This window comes from Trachemys scripta, chromosome 9, assembly GCF_013100865.1.
Source record: "Trachemys scripta elegans isolate TJP31775 chromosome 9, CAS_Tse_1.0, whole genome shotgun sequence".
NCBI lineage: Eukaryota > Metazoa > Chordata > Testudines > Emydidae > Trachemys > Trachemys scripta.
In genome coordinates, this window is record NC_048306.1 from 77,278,856 (window position 1) to 77,294,590 (window position 15,735).

At 41.9% G+C, this 15,735-nt stretch overlaps 1 protein-coding gene across 1 annotated transcript; it reads right to left on the minus strand.

The window, feature by feature from the left end:
• Positions 1 to 477: 477 nt before the first annotated feature.
• On the minus strand, positions 478 to 15,018 carry CLRN1 (clarin 1). Its single transcript, XM_034780920.1, has 3 exons — positions 14,603 to 15,018; positions 2,937 to 3,116; positions 478 to 1,647 (listed from the first exon to the last, which is right to left on the minus strand). The coding sequence occupies exons 1-3, from the start codon at positions 14,853 to 14,855 to the stop codon at positions 1,328 to 1,330; spliced, it is 753 nt and encodes a 250-aa protein (XP_034636811.1). The 5' UTR covers positions 14,856 to 15,018; the 3' UTR covers positions 478 to 1,327.
• Positions 15,019 to 15,735: the final 717 nt, after the last annotated feature.

Sequence of the window (15,735 nt, forward strand, 5' to 3'; positions counted from 1 at the left end):
GAATCTCTTACTATGGGTGAAACCCTTGAGATGTTGAAGTCAGTGGGAGTTTTGCCATTGACTTCAGTAGGGCCAGGATTTCATCCTGTATGTGTTCAAATAATAATTAATTTGTCCCCTTCCCCAACCAAGCAACAGGTTTTCTTTTCTATTTCTGCCCTCTATGGTCTTCTGGGATTGTCAGTAATATGCTAGATGTGGTACCTGTGAAATGTGTGGGTTTAAGTTGTCTGCTATCTTCCTCTATTGTTATTTACCAGCACCACTGAGAACAAGTGAGTTTTCCCAAAAAAAAAAAAAAAAAAAAAAAAAAATGGAGCTTCTGCACTAACTAATTAAAAAAAAAAAAAATCACCTGCTGTTCAAACTCTTGTATTGCAAAAATCCTTTGTCTGGTTAACCTCTCTCTCTTTCTTTTCTTTTTTTAAGTGGGGGCAGCAGACAACACATGAGGAAACAGGAGGCAGAAAGGAGCAATTTAGGAGGGATGGAGGCATATAATGTTATAGGACAGTCTCTCTTTTATGGACTCAATAGTGCAAGGTACTCAGAAAGCCTGGGAGGTGCTGAATACTCAACTCCCACTGGACCCTAAAATATGGAGCACTTGTAACTATTAAGGCACAGAAATCAATTGGGTATGCAGCCTTCTAGTTTGGTTACATATTCTGTAGATTTCCACCCCCCGCCCCTTCTGTTTGGAATAACCGCCCCTGCCCCCGAGCATGTTTTTGAGCATAACTCATGGTCATTGTACTTGAGAGAGAGAATTCATCTCCTTATTTTGCAGGTAGGAGCCCTAAATTTGTTACTTAAGCTACAACAATACATTCTGTTTTCTTTCATTTGGTGTTTGCAGCTTTATGGTGCAATCACCACTCTTCATTTGTTGGCCGGAGTGGAATTCTTAGTCCAGTCTTGATACATACATACTACAGTAGTAGTAGTCATTCCAATACACCACTGGATATAAGCAAATGCTGTACTGCTGGTGGAAATGTTTGCCTATATGTTTGTCTTCCTCCATTATTAAAGTACATAGGGCTCAGATCACTGTTATACGTTATTTCTCTCATCATCCCATTAAAACAAATGGAATTACTGTCATAAGGTAAGTGATGGGAGTAAGGATATCTTGATCTAGTCCTAATGAGGACCATGCATACTATGCTTTTATTGTATTTACTGTGGTGACATTTATTTTAGATCTCTTCTTGATTTTAATATCTTTCAAATTAATCATGTAAAACCAGATATATTTCAACATTGTTGAAAGTGGCTGAGATTAACCCTTTTGCTTGAAATGTTATTAAAAATTGACATCAGGCTAGTACATGAGATCAGCTGCTCCAGTAGTTGTTGTCTCTGACTCTTTAGATTTTGAAAAAGGAAATTCAAATCCAGCAAGCCGTATTAGCAAAACATTCAGAAAGTGCACCAAGGAGCAAATCAGGATGATCCAGAATGAATCCTGAAATTGTTCATTGTGAGTTTTAAAGATGAAACTTCCCTCTTTGTAATTTGCAATTTTCTCAGAGAGGTGGTGAATTTTCACTTCTGAAGAAAATAGTATCATGATGAGACAACTGCAAGAACCTGAAATAGAACAAGAAACATCACTGCTCCAACAATTTCCCAACAACAAATCTTTATGAACGACATAAAAATAACCAAAAAGTAAAATGCCATTTTCATTACATTTCAATGTATATTTTATGGTCACTTAACTGACTCTTTCCCAGGGGCTTCTTTTTCAGGACCTGATTCAATGGCCATCGAAGTCAATGGGATTCTTTCCATTGACTCCAGTGAATTTTGGATTAGGACCTAAATAGCCAACCATACCAAGTGTTATGTCTAGTATAAGGTCTCAATCCAGCAAAGCACATATGCAAGTGCTTAACTTGACTATTAAGCATATTAATAGTCCAACTGATGTTAATAGGACTGCCCAGGTGCTTAAAGGTAAGTATGTAGTTAAATACTTTGCTGATCATGGTCTTAATGAGCAACATCCCTTAGCACAATTGCACCTTTTTTCTCTCCAGCTAAACTAATAGTAAAATTTTACTGTAGTTTAGAGTCTAATATGCCTTATTCTCTTGACATGAAATCTACTGCCACTTGCAGTAGATTTCATGTCCCCAATGGGCTTCTTCAAATAGGATGCTTTCCAATTGCAACCCTTACAAAGTGTGAAATGTTGGCAATGAATCTGCCCCTTGCAAAGAAAGGCCGTGGGCCTGATTTTGATCTCATGCTGATGTCAGTCAGGAGTAATCCCAGTGAAGTCAGTGGTGTTGAGATAAGAATCAGGCTTATGGTTCTCGCTAATAAGACAGAGCCCTTTTCTCCCCACAGTTACACCAGTGAAATTCCACTGACTTCAGTGAAGTTATGTGACTTACATCAATTAAAGGGATGGGAGAGTCAAACCCAAGGATTCCCAGGTGGTTTCCCCAACAAATAAAAAAAAAAACAAGTTTTTTGGTGTCCCAATTTGCCGATTCATCAAAAACAAAACATTCTGTTGAGATGGTTCGAGTTTGACAAATAGAACCTTGCCTGCTAGGTAAGTTTTGAAACCCTACCTACAATCCAGCCAGTTTGCCTGCCTGGCTCTTTGGGACCTGTCTGGGAGGGTGCTGGGGAACCCAGGCTTCCAAGGTCTGTGGCTGCAGACTCACTAGTGGTCATGCTTCCTCCCCTGTTATGGAGAATTTTGGGGTTTGTTCAGAATCAGAACTGAATCAAAATTTAAAATAGCACAATCCTCCAAACTGGAATACCTTTCTCCACCCAGCTATAGTTCGCAGATTCAATGCAGCTACAGTTCTCAGTACAGCATCATGTTTTATTAAATAGATCACTCATCTTAAGTCATTAAATATGAATAAGTGACTAATTTAAATGCAGAACTATACTAAAGTACTTACATGAAATGAAGCTCCAAAGATATAACCCTACTGGACCATGCAGAGTTTCATAGGGATTGCCAAATGCATTGTACATGAAGAAACCTGTTCCCACCAGAGCAAAGACTATCAGTACTGTACAGAAGAGAATGACACTTACATGGATACTTGCAGGGATAATTTTGAGCAAATCTGGAAAAACTAAAAACAAAATAGAACAAAAAATTACGACAAACATTAGACAAAATTATTATTTTAAAAATCTGGGCAGGGATTTTGTGCTGCTCTGTGCTTATTGTTTTAAATTGTGCTCCTCCGAACTCAATGAAAGAGGAAAAGGAAGTTATCAAATTTAATTCTAAAGGATGTTTAAAGAGAAGCACATTGTGGAATTCAGAAGTGCAAATTGGCCAAAAGAGAGAGACTAGCTTTGTGGGAAACCTCATCTCACCTTCTTGATCACATCTAACTACATGTATTAATAATTACTACCCTTTCTGTGCCCGGAGAGTAACTCTAAACTTTACCTTTTGATGGCCAAGCTTTTAAGAGCATTCTGTCTGAGCCACCTTATTTGTGTTGAGCTTTTAAAGAAGGTAAATTTCACATATTTGAATTTTTAAATGCTAAAAATATGCCTTGAATCAGCGTACTAAATGTTCACTCTCTACTCCCAAATGTTATTAGAACAAAGTAAGTGCTTCAACATCTGTAAGTATTCCTTCTGTTACACAGTGCCTAAGGAAGAAATAAAATGCAGATTAGAGTACAACATTGCAACTCCCTGGAAGTCTGTACTGATGTAAACAGTGGTGCAAATTAGATGTTGGGCATAAGCTGGTCAAGAAACAGATCCTGCTGCAAAGTAATGTAACTGGCACCCTATTGGCATTAAGTTTTTAATATCTGTTAAGTTAGCCTGTCATAAAACTGGAAGAATGCAGTGGTAAATCAGATCCAGTTTGCACAGGTCTAAATAAGGACACAAGGTGCAAGAGAGAGGAAAACCAGGTCCAATGGTGGGGATAAAGAGTGTAACTTGCACATGAAGCTGGTGGGGAGAAGGTGCCGAGAATACTACTGTAAACATAGGTGTGTGCAGCATATTGCATTGGGGTGTGCACGCAGGGAGCCCTACCCTAGCCCCGCCCCTGCCCTGCCCCCATCCACTTGCTCCTACTTCCCGCCCCCTGACTGCCCCCCTCAGAACTCCCAACCCCCCCTGCTCCTTGTCCCCTGACTACCCCCTCCTGGGACCCCTGCCCCTAATTAAGCCTCCCTGCTCCTTGTCCCCTGACTGCCCCCCCAGGACCTTACCCCTGACTGCCCTGACCCTTATCCACACCCCCGCCCCCAGACAGACCCCTGGGATTCCCACGCCTGTCCAACCGCTCCCTGCCCCCTGACAAGATCCCCAGAACTCCTGACCCATACAACCCTCCCCCTGCTCCCTGCCTGCCCCAACCCCTCTCCACACCCCTGCCTCCTGACAGGGCCCCCCCCAGAACTCCTGACTCATCCAACTCCCCCCCAGCTCCTTGTCCCCTGACCATCGCCTCCAGAGACCCCCCCCACTAACTGCCCCCCCCAGGACCCTCCTTGCTCCCTGTCCCCTGACTGCCCTGACCCCTATCCACACCCCGCCCCCTGATAGACCCTGGGACTCCCATGCCCCATCCAACCCCCCCTGCTCCCTGACTGCCCACTCCAGAGACCCCCCCACCCTTAACCACCCCCCTGGGATCCCACCCCCTATCCAACCCACCCTGCTCTCTATCCCCTGACTGCCCCCACCCCTTATCCAACCCCCCCCCGCCCCGGACCGCTTACCATGAGGGTCCTAGCAGCATGTTCTGCTCCACACAGAACCAGACATGCTGCCCCGCATATGGGTGGCAGGTTTGTAGAAATTTTGGTGGTGCCCAGAACCCGCCTCCCCACCTGCCTAAGGCTCTGGGAGGGAGTTTGGGTGGGGGGAGGAGGTCTGGGTGCAGGTCCTGTGCTGGGGATTAAGGTGCAGGAGGGGTGCAGGGTGCAGGCTCTGAGATGGAGTTTGGGTGGGGGAGGGGGTCTGGGGTTCAGGCTCTGGGATGGAGTTTGGGTGCAGGATCCAGGGTGGGGCAGGGTGTGGGTGTGCAGGAGGGGGTGAGGGGTGCAGGCTCTGGGACAGAGTTTGGGTGCAGGCTCTGGGCTGGGGGTGGGGGCATAGGAGGGGGTGCAGGCTCTGGGAGGGAGTTTGGGGGCAGGAGGGGGTGTGTGAGAAGGGGAGGGCGTGCACGCTCTGGGAGGGAGTTTGGGGATAGAAGGGGGTGCAGGGGTGAGGGCTGTGGGGCTGAGGATGAGGGGTTCATGATGCAGGAGGGGGATCAGGGCTGGGGCAGAGGATTAGGGTGCGGGGGGATGAGGGCTGGGGTTGCGGGGTTTGGGGCGTTGGTGAGGCTCAGGGCTAGGGCAGGGTAAGGGCAGCCTGTCCTGCCATTAGGGGATGGGGGGGCACTAGGACCCTGGGGCAGCAGACAGCAGTTGCTGCCAGGAGCCACTCAGTGTAGGAATGTGCTGCTCCACCAGCAACACAAGCAGGCACCGGAGAGGCGTGTGCCGCTTTCCTCCAGGCAGGCGGGGCAGGGGGGGGTAGACCCACGGGGGAGGGGGTCTTTCCTCCAGGCAGGCGGGGGCTGGGGAAGAGACCCCGTTCTAGATATTGGTGGAGCAGAGCCCCCAGCATGGCTCCAGAGGAGGAGGGAAGGCAGGGGAGGGGCCGGCGTCTTGCTGAGCCAGGAGAGTGGAGCCATTTGCCCACCCCTGCTTTAGGGTGTGCCTGGGCACACCTGGCACACCCCGTGCCCATGCCTATGACTGTAGATTGTCTGTCTCATTTGCCCATACCTTATCATGAGTGTAAATAGAGAAAGATAATGAAGAGATTGTCATTGCGCAAATATCCGCTACAACCCTAGGAGTGATCGCAAGTCTGAGAGTGGGCAACAGTCATGAAAGAAAACAATGTATTTCAGGACCTAAAGGCTTACATTCTCAATAGATGGCCTTACAAGACAATGACACCAGAACACTTGCAACCATATAGACACATCTCACATGAACTGTACCGTGTTTTAAATGAATGGATTTTGAGAATTGACTGTCTTATTGTGCCTACACTTCTGAGTATGATTGATTCACATGGCACATGAAGGACATCTGGGGATGAGTCTAACCAAAAGACAACTGTGACGAGCCTTCTGGTGGCCAAGGATGGACAAGCAAGTTGAGGAAATAATGAAGAATTGCATGGGTTATGCTAGTAGAGATAAGTCACAGAAAACCTTCAGCATCCTTCTCATAGTAGTTGACTATCCAAGCTGTCCATGGGAGAAAATGGCTCTCAACATAATAGGACCATTTGAAGATCAGCATGTTATGCAAAGGTTTGCCATAGTAATGTTAGACTCATTCAAAGTGTCTGGAAGATACATTCACTGGAATGGTTACCACTTAACGAGTGATAAAGTTCATGTCATCAGTCTTCTTCCAAGAAGAATTTCCCAAGGAATTGGTATCTGACAATGGAATGCAATTGACCTCTGTTGAAATGCAACACTTCCTCACTAGCAATAGTATCAAGCACAAAACTGTTTGTTTATATCATCCTAGAGCTAATGGTCTAGTTGAGAGAATGAACATATTGGTGAAAGAATGTTTGCAACTTATCAGTTTGAAAGCTTTACTTGAAACACTGTTTGCTTGCAGGACCACTCCCCACTCAACAACTGGAGTATCAACCTTTGAACTGTTCAGAGGACACCAGGCCAATACACAACTTACTACCTGTCAGGCTCACATGTTCTTCCTTTTCAATTAAACCTTCCGATGAAACTATTTGTGAATGTGTTAAGAATAAACAGCAGAAATACAGACAGTATGTAGATGAGAAAAAAGGTGCTAAACCTCACAAGTTTCAAATTGTAGATTGTGTGAAGCTACCACACAGAGTTAAAAAGGACATTCAAGATATTCATGTCCTTTGCAGATAGCAGAAAGCCAAGGAGATTCTGCTGTGTTAATAGATAGAAAGAAATGGAACATTTCAAGATTGTCCACAGCTCATCAGCCAGCAGCTGAAGAATAGAGTGCTAATTTTCCACCTTGGACCAGAGAACATCAATGACACTACTATAGATTTGTCCATTATTATTATTGGGAAGAATTGCTCCACTGCTTGGTCTTGTTCCTGCCTTTCTAGGTATTAGGAGAAGCGTGAGACAAAGATTGGAAGACTTTGCTAGCAGACTCAAGTCATGGTTTGGAAACAACTGTTTAAAGTTTTACAATGGTTATTATTAAGGGAAAGGCTGAGTTGTATCTACCTAGATGCAGATAGCTACTCTAGTTTGTGTTTGTAATTTGTTCCCGTGGCCTTGAAACCAGGAATTACAATTCCCAGGATGCACTGGGGAGGAAGAGAAGAAAGAGGAAAAAGGAAGACTGAGCTCTATGAAAGTGTGAGGGTAATAACGTTGCCTTTGCTGTTATCAAGGTTCCCGAATCTTCCTCAAAGAGGTTCAGTGCAAAATTGGTATTTCCTTGCTTTGCATTGGAGGAATATCACAGTTAACCAACTTCAGTCCCTTTTAAATAAAGTTTTTTGTTTATGGACTATAACAATGTACTGGAACAAATGCACTAGGTTTACATTAGAGAATCTCCCTTCATGAATTCTCCAAATGGCCTCCTGAAACGAGGAACTGACAAAAGATTAAGTGTATTTTATAAGATCAGAACACTTCCCCTGAGTTTTTTTTAAGTAAAACATTTAATGGAACATTTTGTGTCTGAAAACATAGTTCTGCATGTAAAAGAGGGAGAGAATTAAAGGAGAAGTAAAAGGAAACAGTGAAACCATAATTAAAAAAAAATAGGATGCCAAAATAAAGGAAGAAGGAACTGGTGGCAAAATAAGATGTATAGATATTGTGGGCCTTTTTCTGCTCTGATTCATGCTGATTTTACACCTCTAACCAGGGGTGAAAGTAACTTAAAGGACTTTACTGGTACACCAGAGTCCTGAGCATGGGGGCAAGCCCTCATCCAGAATAGGCGGGGCCTCAACCAGAAAAGGCGTGGCCTTTAAATCCCTGGGCCCTTTAAATCGGCTCCCGGCTGCCGCTGCTACCCTAGGGCTCTGGCAGCGGGGCTCTGGCGGCGATTTAAAGGGCCAGGGGCTCCGCTGTGGTAGCGGGAACCCCGGGCCTTTTAAATCACTGCTGGAGCCCCCGGCCACTGCCACTACCCCGGGGCTGTGACAGTGTGGCTCTGGCGGTGATTTAAAGGGCCCAGGGCTCTGGTTGCTGCGGGGAGCCCATGGTCCTTTAAATCGCCGCTGGAGGCCCGGGGCTCTGGCAGTGGGGCTCTGGCAGTGATTTAAAGGACCCAGGGCTCCCGCTACTGCAGCAGAGCCCAGGTCCTTTAAATCGCCATCCGAACCCTTGGGCTTCTGGCTGCCACTGTGACCCCAGGGCTCTGGCAGTGAGGCTCTGACTGTGATTTAAAGGGCCCAGGGCTCCTCTGCAGTAGCGGTGGTGGGAGCCCCAGGCCCTTTAAATCGCCAGCCTGGGGAAGCTGCCCCCTGCCGATACAGTCAGCGGTGTACCAGCTCTTGCTGGTACACCGTCCCAGACCATACTGGCTTACTTTCACCTCTGCCTCTAACTCAATCAGTTTGGTCAGATTGCATCCTCTTATGGGTGAATTTTGGCCCATGGAGTCTGAAGGGAGGTTGTTGCTTTGCTACTTGTACAAGGCACAGTAGTCTGTATGTAATAACTCATTAAGCAGCCTTAACTTGGAAGTCTATATTTGTTTTTTAAAAATGGCCTCAATATTTTGGCTACAATTTGTTGCATGTGCAATTGTGCTCTTTGTCCTGACTATCTAAAGGCATCTACAAAGCAAGCAGTTACCCATCTAAATGCATATAAACATGGGCACAATTATGCCTGCAGTTTTGCACCCATACTTAATTATTATTGAAGGATTAAAAACTGTGCCTGCAAAACTGGAAACGATGTTGAGGCTTAGATAAAAACAAGGCATATTTTATCAGACACAGTAAAAATTAAAATGTTAGGAATTATATATAGTTTTAGCATCTTTTGTATTAGGTCTTAGCTATTAGTTCAAATTATGACCATACCTACCCAGGTCAGGGTGGATAGTGAATCAGATTTTCTATAAGTAATTTTTAATCACTTATGTGTTTGACAACAAATATTTTAGAACTAATCATAAAACAAACTTAACTGCTTCCGATCCACAGGGGCATGATTAAACTGGGGGTAATAACTCCTCAAATTGCCTTGCTGTGGTTATAACATGCTGAGAAAGAGCTAAGTAGGAGCCTCACATAAATTACTCTACCTTGTAAAATGTTTACCAGCAAACAGCTTTGCAGCCAGCAATGCAGTAAGCATAAAAAAGCAGGTAATGCCACATTTATATCCACGATTATATTAAAAGCAAATTAATTATATTTAAGCAAACATTTGTAAAATTTGCTCAGAGCGTTGTTAAATGTAACCTTTAATATTGTCTAAAATTGTAATGGTGCACTACAGCGAGTCCAGGCACTCCAATTCCCTATTCCTTGCCCATTACCTCCGCTCAGCCCACTGTGAGAAGAACACTTTAAAGCACTATTAAATAGATCAGATAAAAACTCTACTAATCTTGACCAGTGTTGATGGACAAAGGCATTATGTAGTTATGGTTTTCTATCAACTTTCCTTGATAGTCCCTGAGGGGTACAATCTCATCACTGTTTCTCTAATCCTGTGATGAAACGTGTCCAACTGCAGAATCAAATCTCATAAAGTCAGAGTTATTAACACAGGAATTCCTCAAATACCAGTTTATATATTTCCAGCACTTATCAAGAACTTTGCATTTAAAACTAGCCCATGTACCTAAAGTTCAGTTCAAACACTTATCACCATTAGTAGAATAGTTACAAAACTGCTGTTCATCAGCAACAAACAACCTCTCTGATAATGCTTCCACCACCACCAGGCAGGAGCCAAGCCTTTTCTACCTTCAAGACATCAGATTGCAGTTACAATTAATTCCTTACTATTTAGGGTGTGATTTTCAGAATGTGTGTGCATGCCCAAAGCTATGTACAGACGCTCCTCGACTTATGCAAGTGTTCCATTCCAGAACGCCTTGCGTAAGTCGAATTTTGCGTAAGTCGGGAACGTATACCCGACAATTACGCCAGACAAAAAAAACGCTTATGGAATATATGGAACTATTTCCGTAAATCCGGATTTGCATGAGTCGGGTTTGCGTAACCCGGGGAGCATCTGTATAGGATTGCATGCCTAATTTGCAAGAACATTTACCACAATTGCATGTATAAATCAGGTATTTGCAAATGCTATTTCTGCTGCGAGCCACTAACTAGACATTTACACATCCGAATACCCAGGTTTCATGCCCTGTCCCAGTCACTGCACATGCATAGCTCGGAAAATGAGGCCCTTCATTGATTCTTTATATTATACATTTACTTTCTTACTAGCCAAAATAGTATTTACTAATCACAGTAGTATCAGTGTAAATGGTATACATTTTAGCACTATGCCAATTAAGTTAGCCATAAACTAGGGAAAACAAAGTCTTTAGTCCATGTGGACACACATTCTGTCACAAATAAGGTTCTCCGGAATTGTGTTTTTCAGCACAAGTGAATGTTTTGGGATAAAGTACAATACTGCATACTTAATAAGATCAATCTTTATTTTAAGTAAACATACAACTGCATTATATTGGCTGTTTCCCTTGACAGCTACATCTAGAATTTTAAAATTGTATAGGTGACATATCAGGAAAATTAAATTCAGCAGTGATGTTGTATTGAAAAAAATATATTTCTTCATTATAATGAATGAATTTGTGTGCTAGGTATGAATGCCAATGACCTTTAGAAAATGAACTGCCGACCCAGAAACTGATGAGAATCAGCCAGAGTAAATGAAGCAGAAGGCTTTTCCCAGCCTAACAGGGTTTGCTGGCAGACCAAATTCATTTTACAATTAAAAGAGATATAGTGGTCAGTAGGGAACATTTAATGGGAACAAACATAGAACTAAATCATTTAACCTATTTTCCAGACTGTTTCTTCTCAGATGTGTTACAGTGTACTTCAGTTCATTAAACTGTGGACACATATATCATACTACTTCCTGGGCCATTTATAATGACTTCCAGAGAGAATTTGTGTAGACTCTGTGTATTCCCACAGATATGGAGAATGTCAACTAATGTCTCTCAGTAATTGGGCTCTGTGCAGGTGAAATCCTTCCTTAGATGCACATATTAAGATACCTTATCATATTTAAACACAAAAGTCACATGCATTTGCTCTTTCAGCTAATTAAAAAATAGTCTGAGTTATTTGAAAAGGGAACATTAACTCCTCCGTCATCCACTCTCTGTGAAAGTTCACACAGACAAAAATGCTTTAGTGACTGATTTTCCAAAGGGATGTCTTTATAAGATTTATGCTGTAACCTGATTGCAGCAGGTCATCTTAGCAGGATTCTACAGTTTCAGATGTACACTAGTGCCAGTAATCACTTCCTGGTATTCTCTTCTGAGGATGCTACAATGAAATATTCCTGGGCATGTAAATAGGATTTACAATGGGCTTGTAATACAAGGGGAAAATCTATTCAAATAACAATGCAATGCCACATATTTAATTTAGATAAAAGGAAGGCAACATATAGTAGTGGTTCACTTAGGGAAATGAGAGCTAGGAGGCCTGACTCTCTACTGATTTGTTTTATGTTTTATGTTCTTGAATAAATCACTTAGACCCCAGTTCTGGAAAGCAGTGAAGTATATGCTTAAACTTTAAGTACATGGTTAAGCGCCCTTCCTCAGGAAAATGGGTGCGCCCCTGAATCAGAATCCTGAATCTTTGTATCTCATTTTCTCCATCTGTAAAATTGGGATGATAATATTTGCTAGAGTTTCTTGTATTATTCTCAGCGCAGCCTCTTTTTTGCTTCTGAAATATGTGCAAACATTGCAATTTCCTCATATTTATTCATTACTCAAATGTATTTGATGAATTTTTAAAGAATATTTTCCCATGTGGAATGATCACGTAGTTCACTGTGGACGGATTATCCAGTGCTCAATTTTTAACATTCCACACTGTGTTTAGCTGTGATTAGTTAGATACCTCACCAAGTATTGTTTCTGTTCATCGATTGGATGTGCATGCATGCACTTCTGGGTGCAGTTACTTGTAGGTGTGAAGAATAACATTCTGGTAATTGCAACTTTGAAATTAATGTTTGGTGAATATTTATGGCAGTAAAGTTTGTTTGAATGAATGGTCCCAGAAAGCTCGTCCAAAGGGTATATCTCCAGTGCAAAATAAAAAGATGAGTTCTTAACTCAGGCCTTGGCTACACTCGCGGATTCACAGCGCTGCTGCGGCAGCACTGTGAAGCGCGAGTGTAGTCGCGCCGCCAGCACTGCGAGAGCTCTCTCGCAGCGCTGCAAGTACTCCACCTCTCCGAGGGGAATAGCTTGCAGCGCTGCAGGTGCTGATTACACTGGCGCTTTACAGCGCTGCACTCGCTGCGCTCAGGGGGGTGTTTTTTCACACCCCTGAGCGCAGCAAGTGCAGCGCTGTGAATTGCCAGTGTAGCCAAGGCCTCACATTAGCTAACCCATGAGAGCTAATTCAGGTTAAAATAGCAGTAAAGGCACAGCAACTCGATTTTTAACTCGGGCTACCAGCTTGAGATAAAGCCTGTAGGGGGGTCAGGGGTTGAACACAAGTTGCTAATTTAAGCTAAAAAACAAGTTTCTGCATCTTTGCTGCTATTTTAACGCATGTTAGCTAACCCAAATTAGCTAATGTGAATTAAGAAAAACACCTTTGTCTTCCCTGCAAAATAAAAAAAAAAACAAAAAAAACAGCTCAAAGAGTGCAAATATGACAAGGGAGCAAAATCATTTAAAATGGGAGTAACTATTTATGGAAAATTTGTTGCAGTATTTTCCCAGCTCTAAACTCCACTTTAATAAAGCACTTTCAGATCCTTTGATTTATTATTATTATAAATCATTACAAACCTATTAAGAGCACATTCATAATTTCTCTTTGTATAGAAGCAGAAGTGATATCAGATTAGAAGTGACCAATTCAGAACAGACTAGTAAATCATTTTGGTAATGACTAGTTCCATGAACCCAGCCAGCCTAGGCTAGGAAAATGTATTATAACTATTTTGCTTTACAATCTGAGGACAATGCAAGTGTTCTAATAACTCAGGGCCTAGTTCTGCAACCCTTACTCATGCTCAGTAGTCCCTATTTGAGTGAAAGTCAGTAGAACTACTTGTCTAAGTAAATTCTCCTCAGTGTAAGCATTGCAGAATCAGGCTCTCTGCTGGAACTTTTGCCAAAACTCATTAGTGCTTCACACATTCCCAAGCTGCTGGGGAGACAACCCCTCCTCCCCCCAATCATGTGATTCTCAGCTTTGTCCTTAACAACTCCATTATCTTAATGAACATGAACTAAATCCAGTCAGTGCTCTCTTGTGCTATCTGCATTATCATTTGCTGTTCATGATATCTACAGATGAAATCTAATTCTTTGGGATTTAGTAGAATGCTCTGAAAATTCATCCCAAACTGTAACCTGCAGGGTAGAACATCAGCATATTGTGACAGCCGGGAAAGTAATAAAGAGAACTGTCATAAATAGACCCGTTATGGAAATTAGACATATCAAAGTTTAACAGTAAACTAAATGAATTTGGTCTACTACCTCTGCAAAAATAGTATATCGTAAATCTTTTCTGATGCATAATCTGGTAACCTTACTTCACCACAGATGATTCATGCAAGTAATTTACCAGTACTGTTTCAGAAGACCGCTTCCAAATTGTCTTTTGTAATAATACTTTCATGTGGCATATTGTGAGTTACATACATAAAACAAAGCTCCATTTGTTATTATCCATTTAATATGTTGCTATATATAAACTGTATGTTCACTTGATCAATTTATTCATCTTTTTATCCTTGAAGATGAACAGGTTATGAATATTGCATGTAAATCAAAACAATTTCTAACAATCTCCTTCCATTAAACTCTGTATCTGTCAGATACCCAATTCAATTTGCAGGTCAATTAATTGAACAGCTACTAGCATAAACCCAGTATGTTTTCCCAATTAATGCAGCAGATTGTTAGTTTTTGCTGCTATGTTCTTCAAAAGCAGTAAATGAGGCTTTGCACTGGCTTTCTAATAAGGCTGCTGTTACCTTACTGCTGTTGATTTCACAATAGAACATAAAATAGATAAATAGACAACAAAATCATTCTTTCAAAGTAACAAAAAAGTAGGGGGACATAGCTATTTGTCGTAATAAACCATAACACAGGTGCATTGAAATTGTCACTAATATTGTAACTAATATTAGTAATAAGGTAGTTTAAATGTTAAGATGGACACACTTCAGAAACAAAACCATTTGATCGTAGAATATTTCGCACTTGTTAAAATTCCAAAGTAAATAAGAACACACTGAAGCATTTGTCTGCTCATTATCATGATAGTATGCACTAAGGTATTAAATAATTCAAATGGCATTGTTACTTACATGAAAATCGAAAAGGTCTCCCTCCTAGCCCACATTGTCTAACACGCTCCCCATAGAAAAGCCCATACTGAATTTCACCAATAAACTTCTCCAGTTCTGGTCCTGTAGCGTTGACAAGCAGAGCTCCAGTTTTGCACAGTATTGTTCCTTTGATCCATAATTGAGTTCCGACAGCTGCTGCAATGCCTAGAGCACAAGCAAAGCTTAACACCCCAGCTATGCAAAATATGACTTTCTTCTGTTGGGCTGGCATGGCAAAGTCCTTTCTAGGGAAGGAACAAAACTTTTAATAAGAGAGCAAAACGATCTTCATCACATCAGCAAAGCGGACATACTATCCAACCCGAAAACTGCAATTTCAACTCAGTGATAGCCCATCCCCTCATAGTACTAGTATGCTGCTATAATGCTAAGTAATCTCCCCCCAAAGAAGCTTTTAATTCTTTTTTTCCCTCTCCCCCTATATAATCCTAATTTATATACAAACATTTAAAAAAAAGATGTAACATAAACCTGTTTGCAAAGTGTTTTTCAGCATATCCTCTGTGTTACTTGATAACAAAGGTTTAAGATAACAGATGGAACCCTCTGTGTAATTTGATGAATGTTTCTCCTCTTCTTCGTCCTTTGTCTGATTGGGTGAGCTGAAAATTACAGAAATAGGTTTGGCTGCCAGGTGACATTATCAGCTGTCCAAAAAGTTAACTTCTGTAGGTGGTTTTAATTTTCCAGTGATCACTCTAAAAACTAGCAACATATAGCATTTGTTTGTTTCACTATTCCTTGTGCAGTACAGAGAACCAGAGACAGACAGAAATCCTAGGTGGAATGTCCCCATCAAGGGAATGTCCCCTTTTCCCCATCAAGATCTCCTTTACAACAGGGCTAGTGCGTTTTGCTAAATAGTACTTTGTTTAAAATATGTGGCTGGATGCCAGCTTGTTGGTGGAGTTTGGACAAATATATATTTGAATTTGAGTTTTAGATATAATCAAATAATTTCCATTTGTTTTACTCTTGTACAGTAATATGTTATTCACAGCAGTTATGTAGTTAGGCCCTGATTCTGCGAACACTTATGCATATGCCTAGTTTTTTGTGCTTGTGAGTTGAAGTCAGTGGGACTACTTATG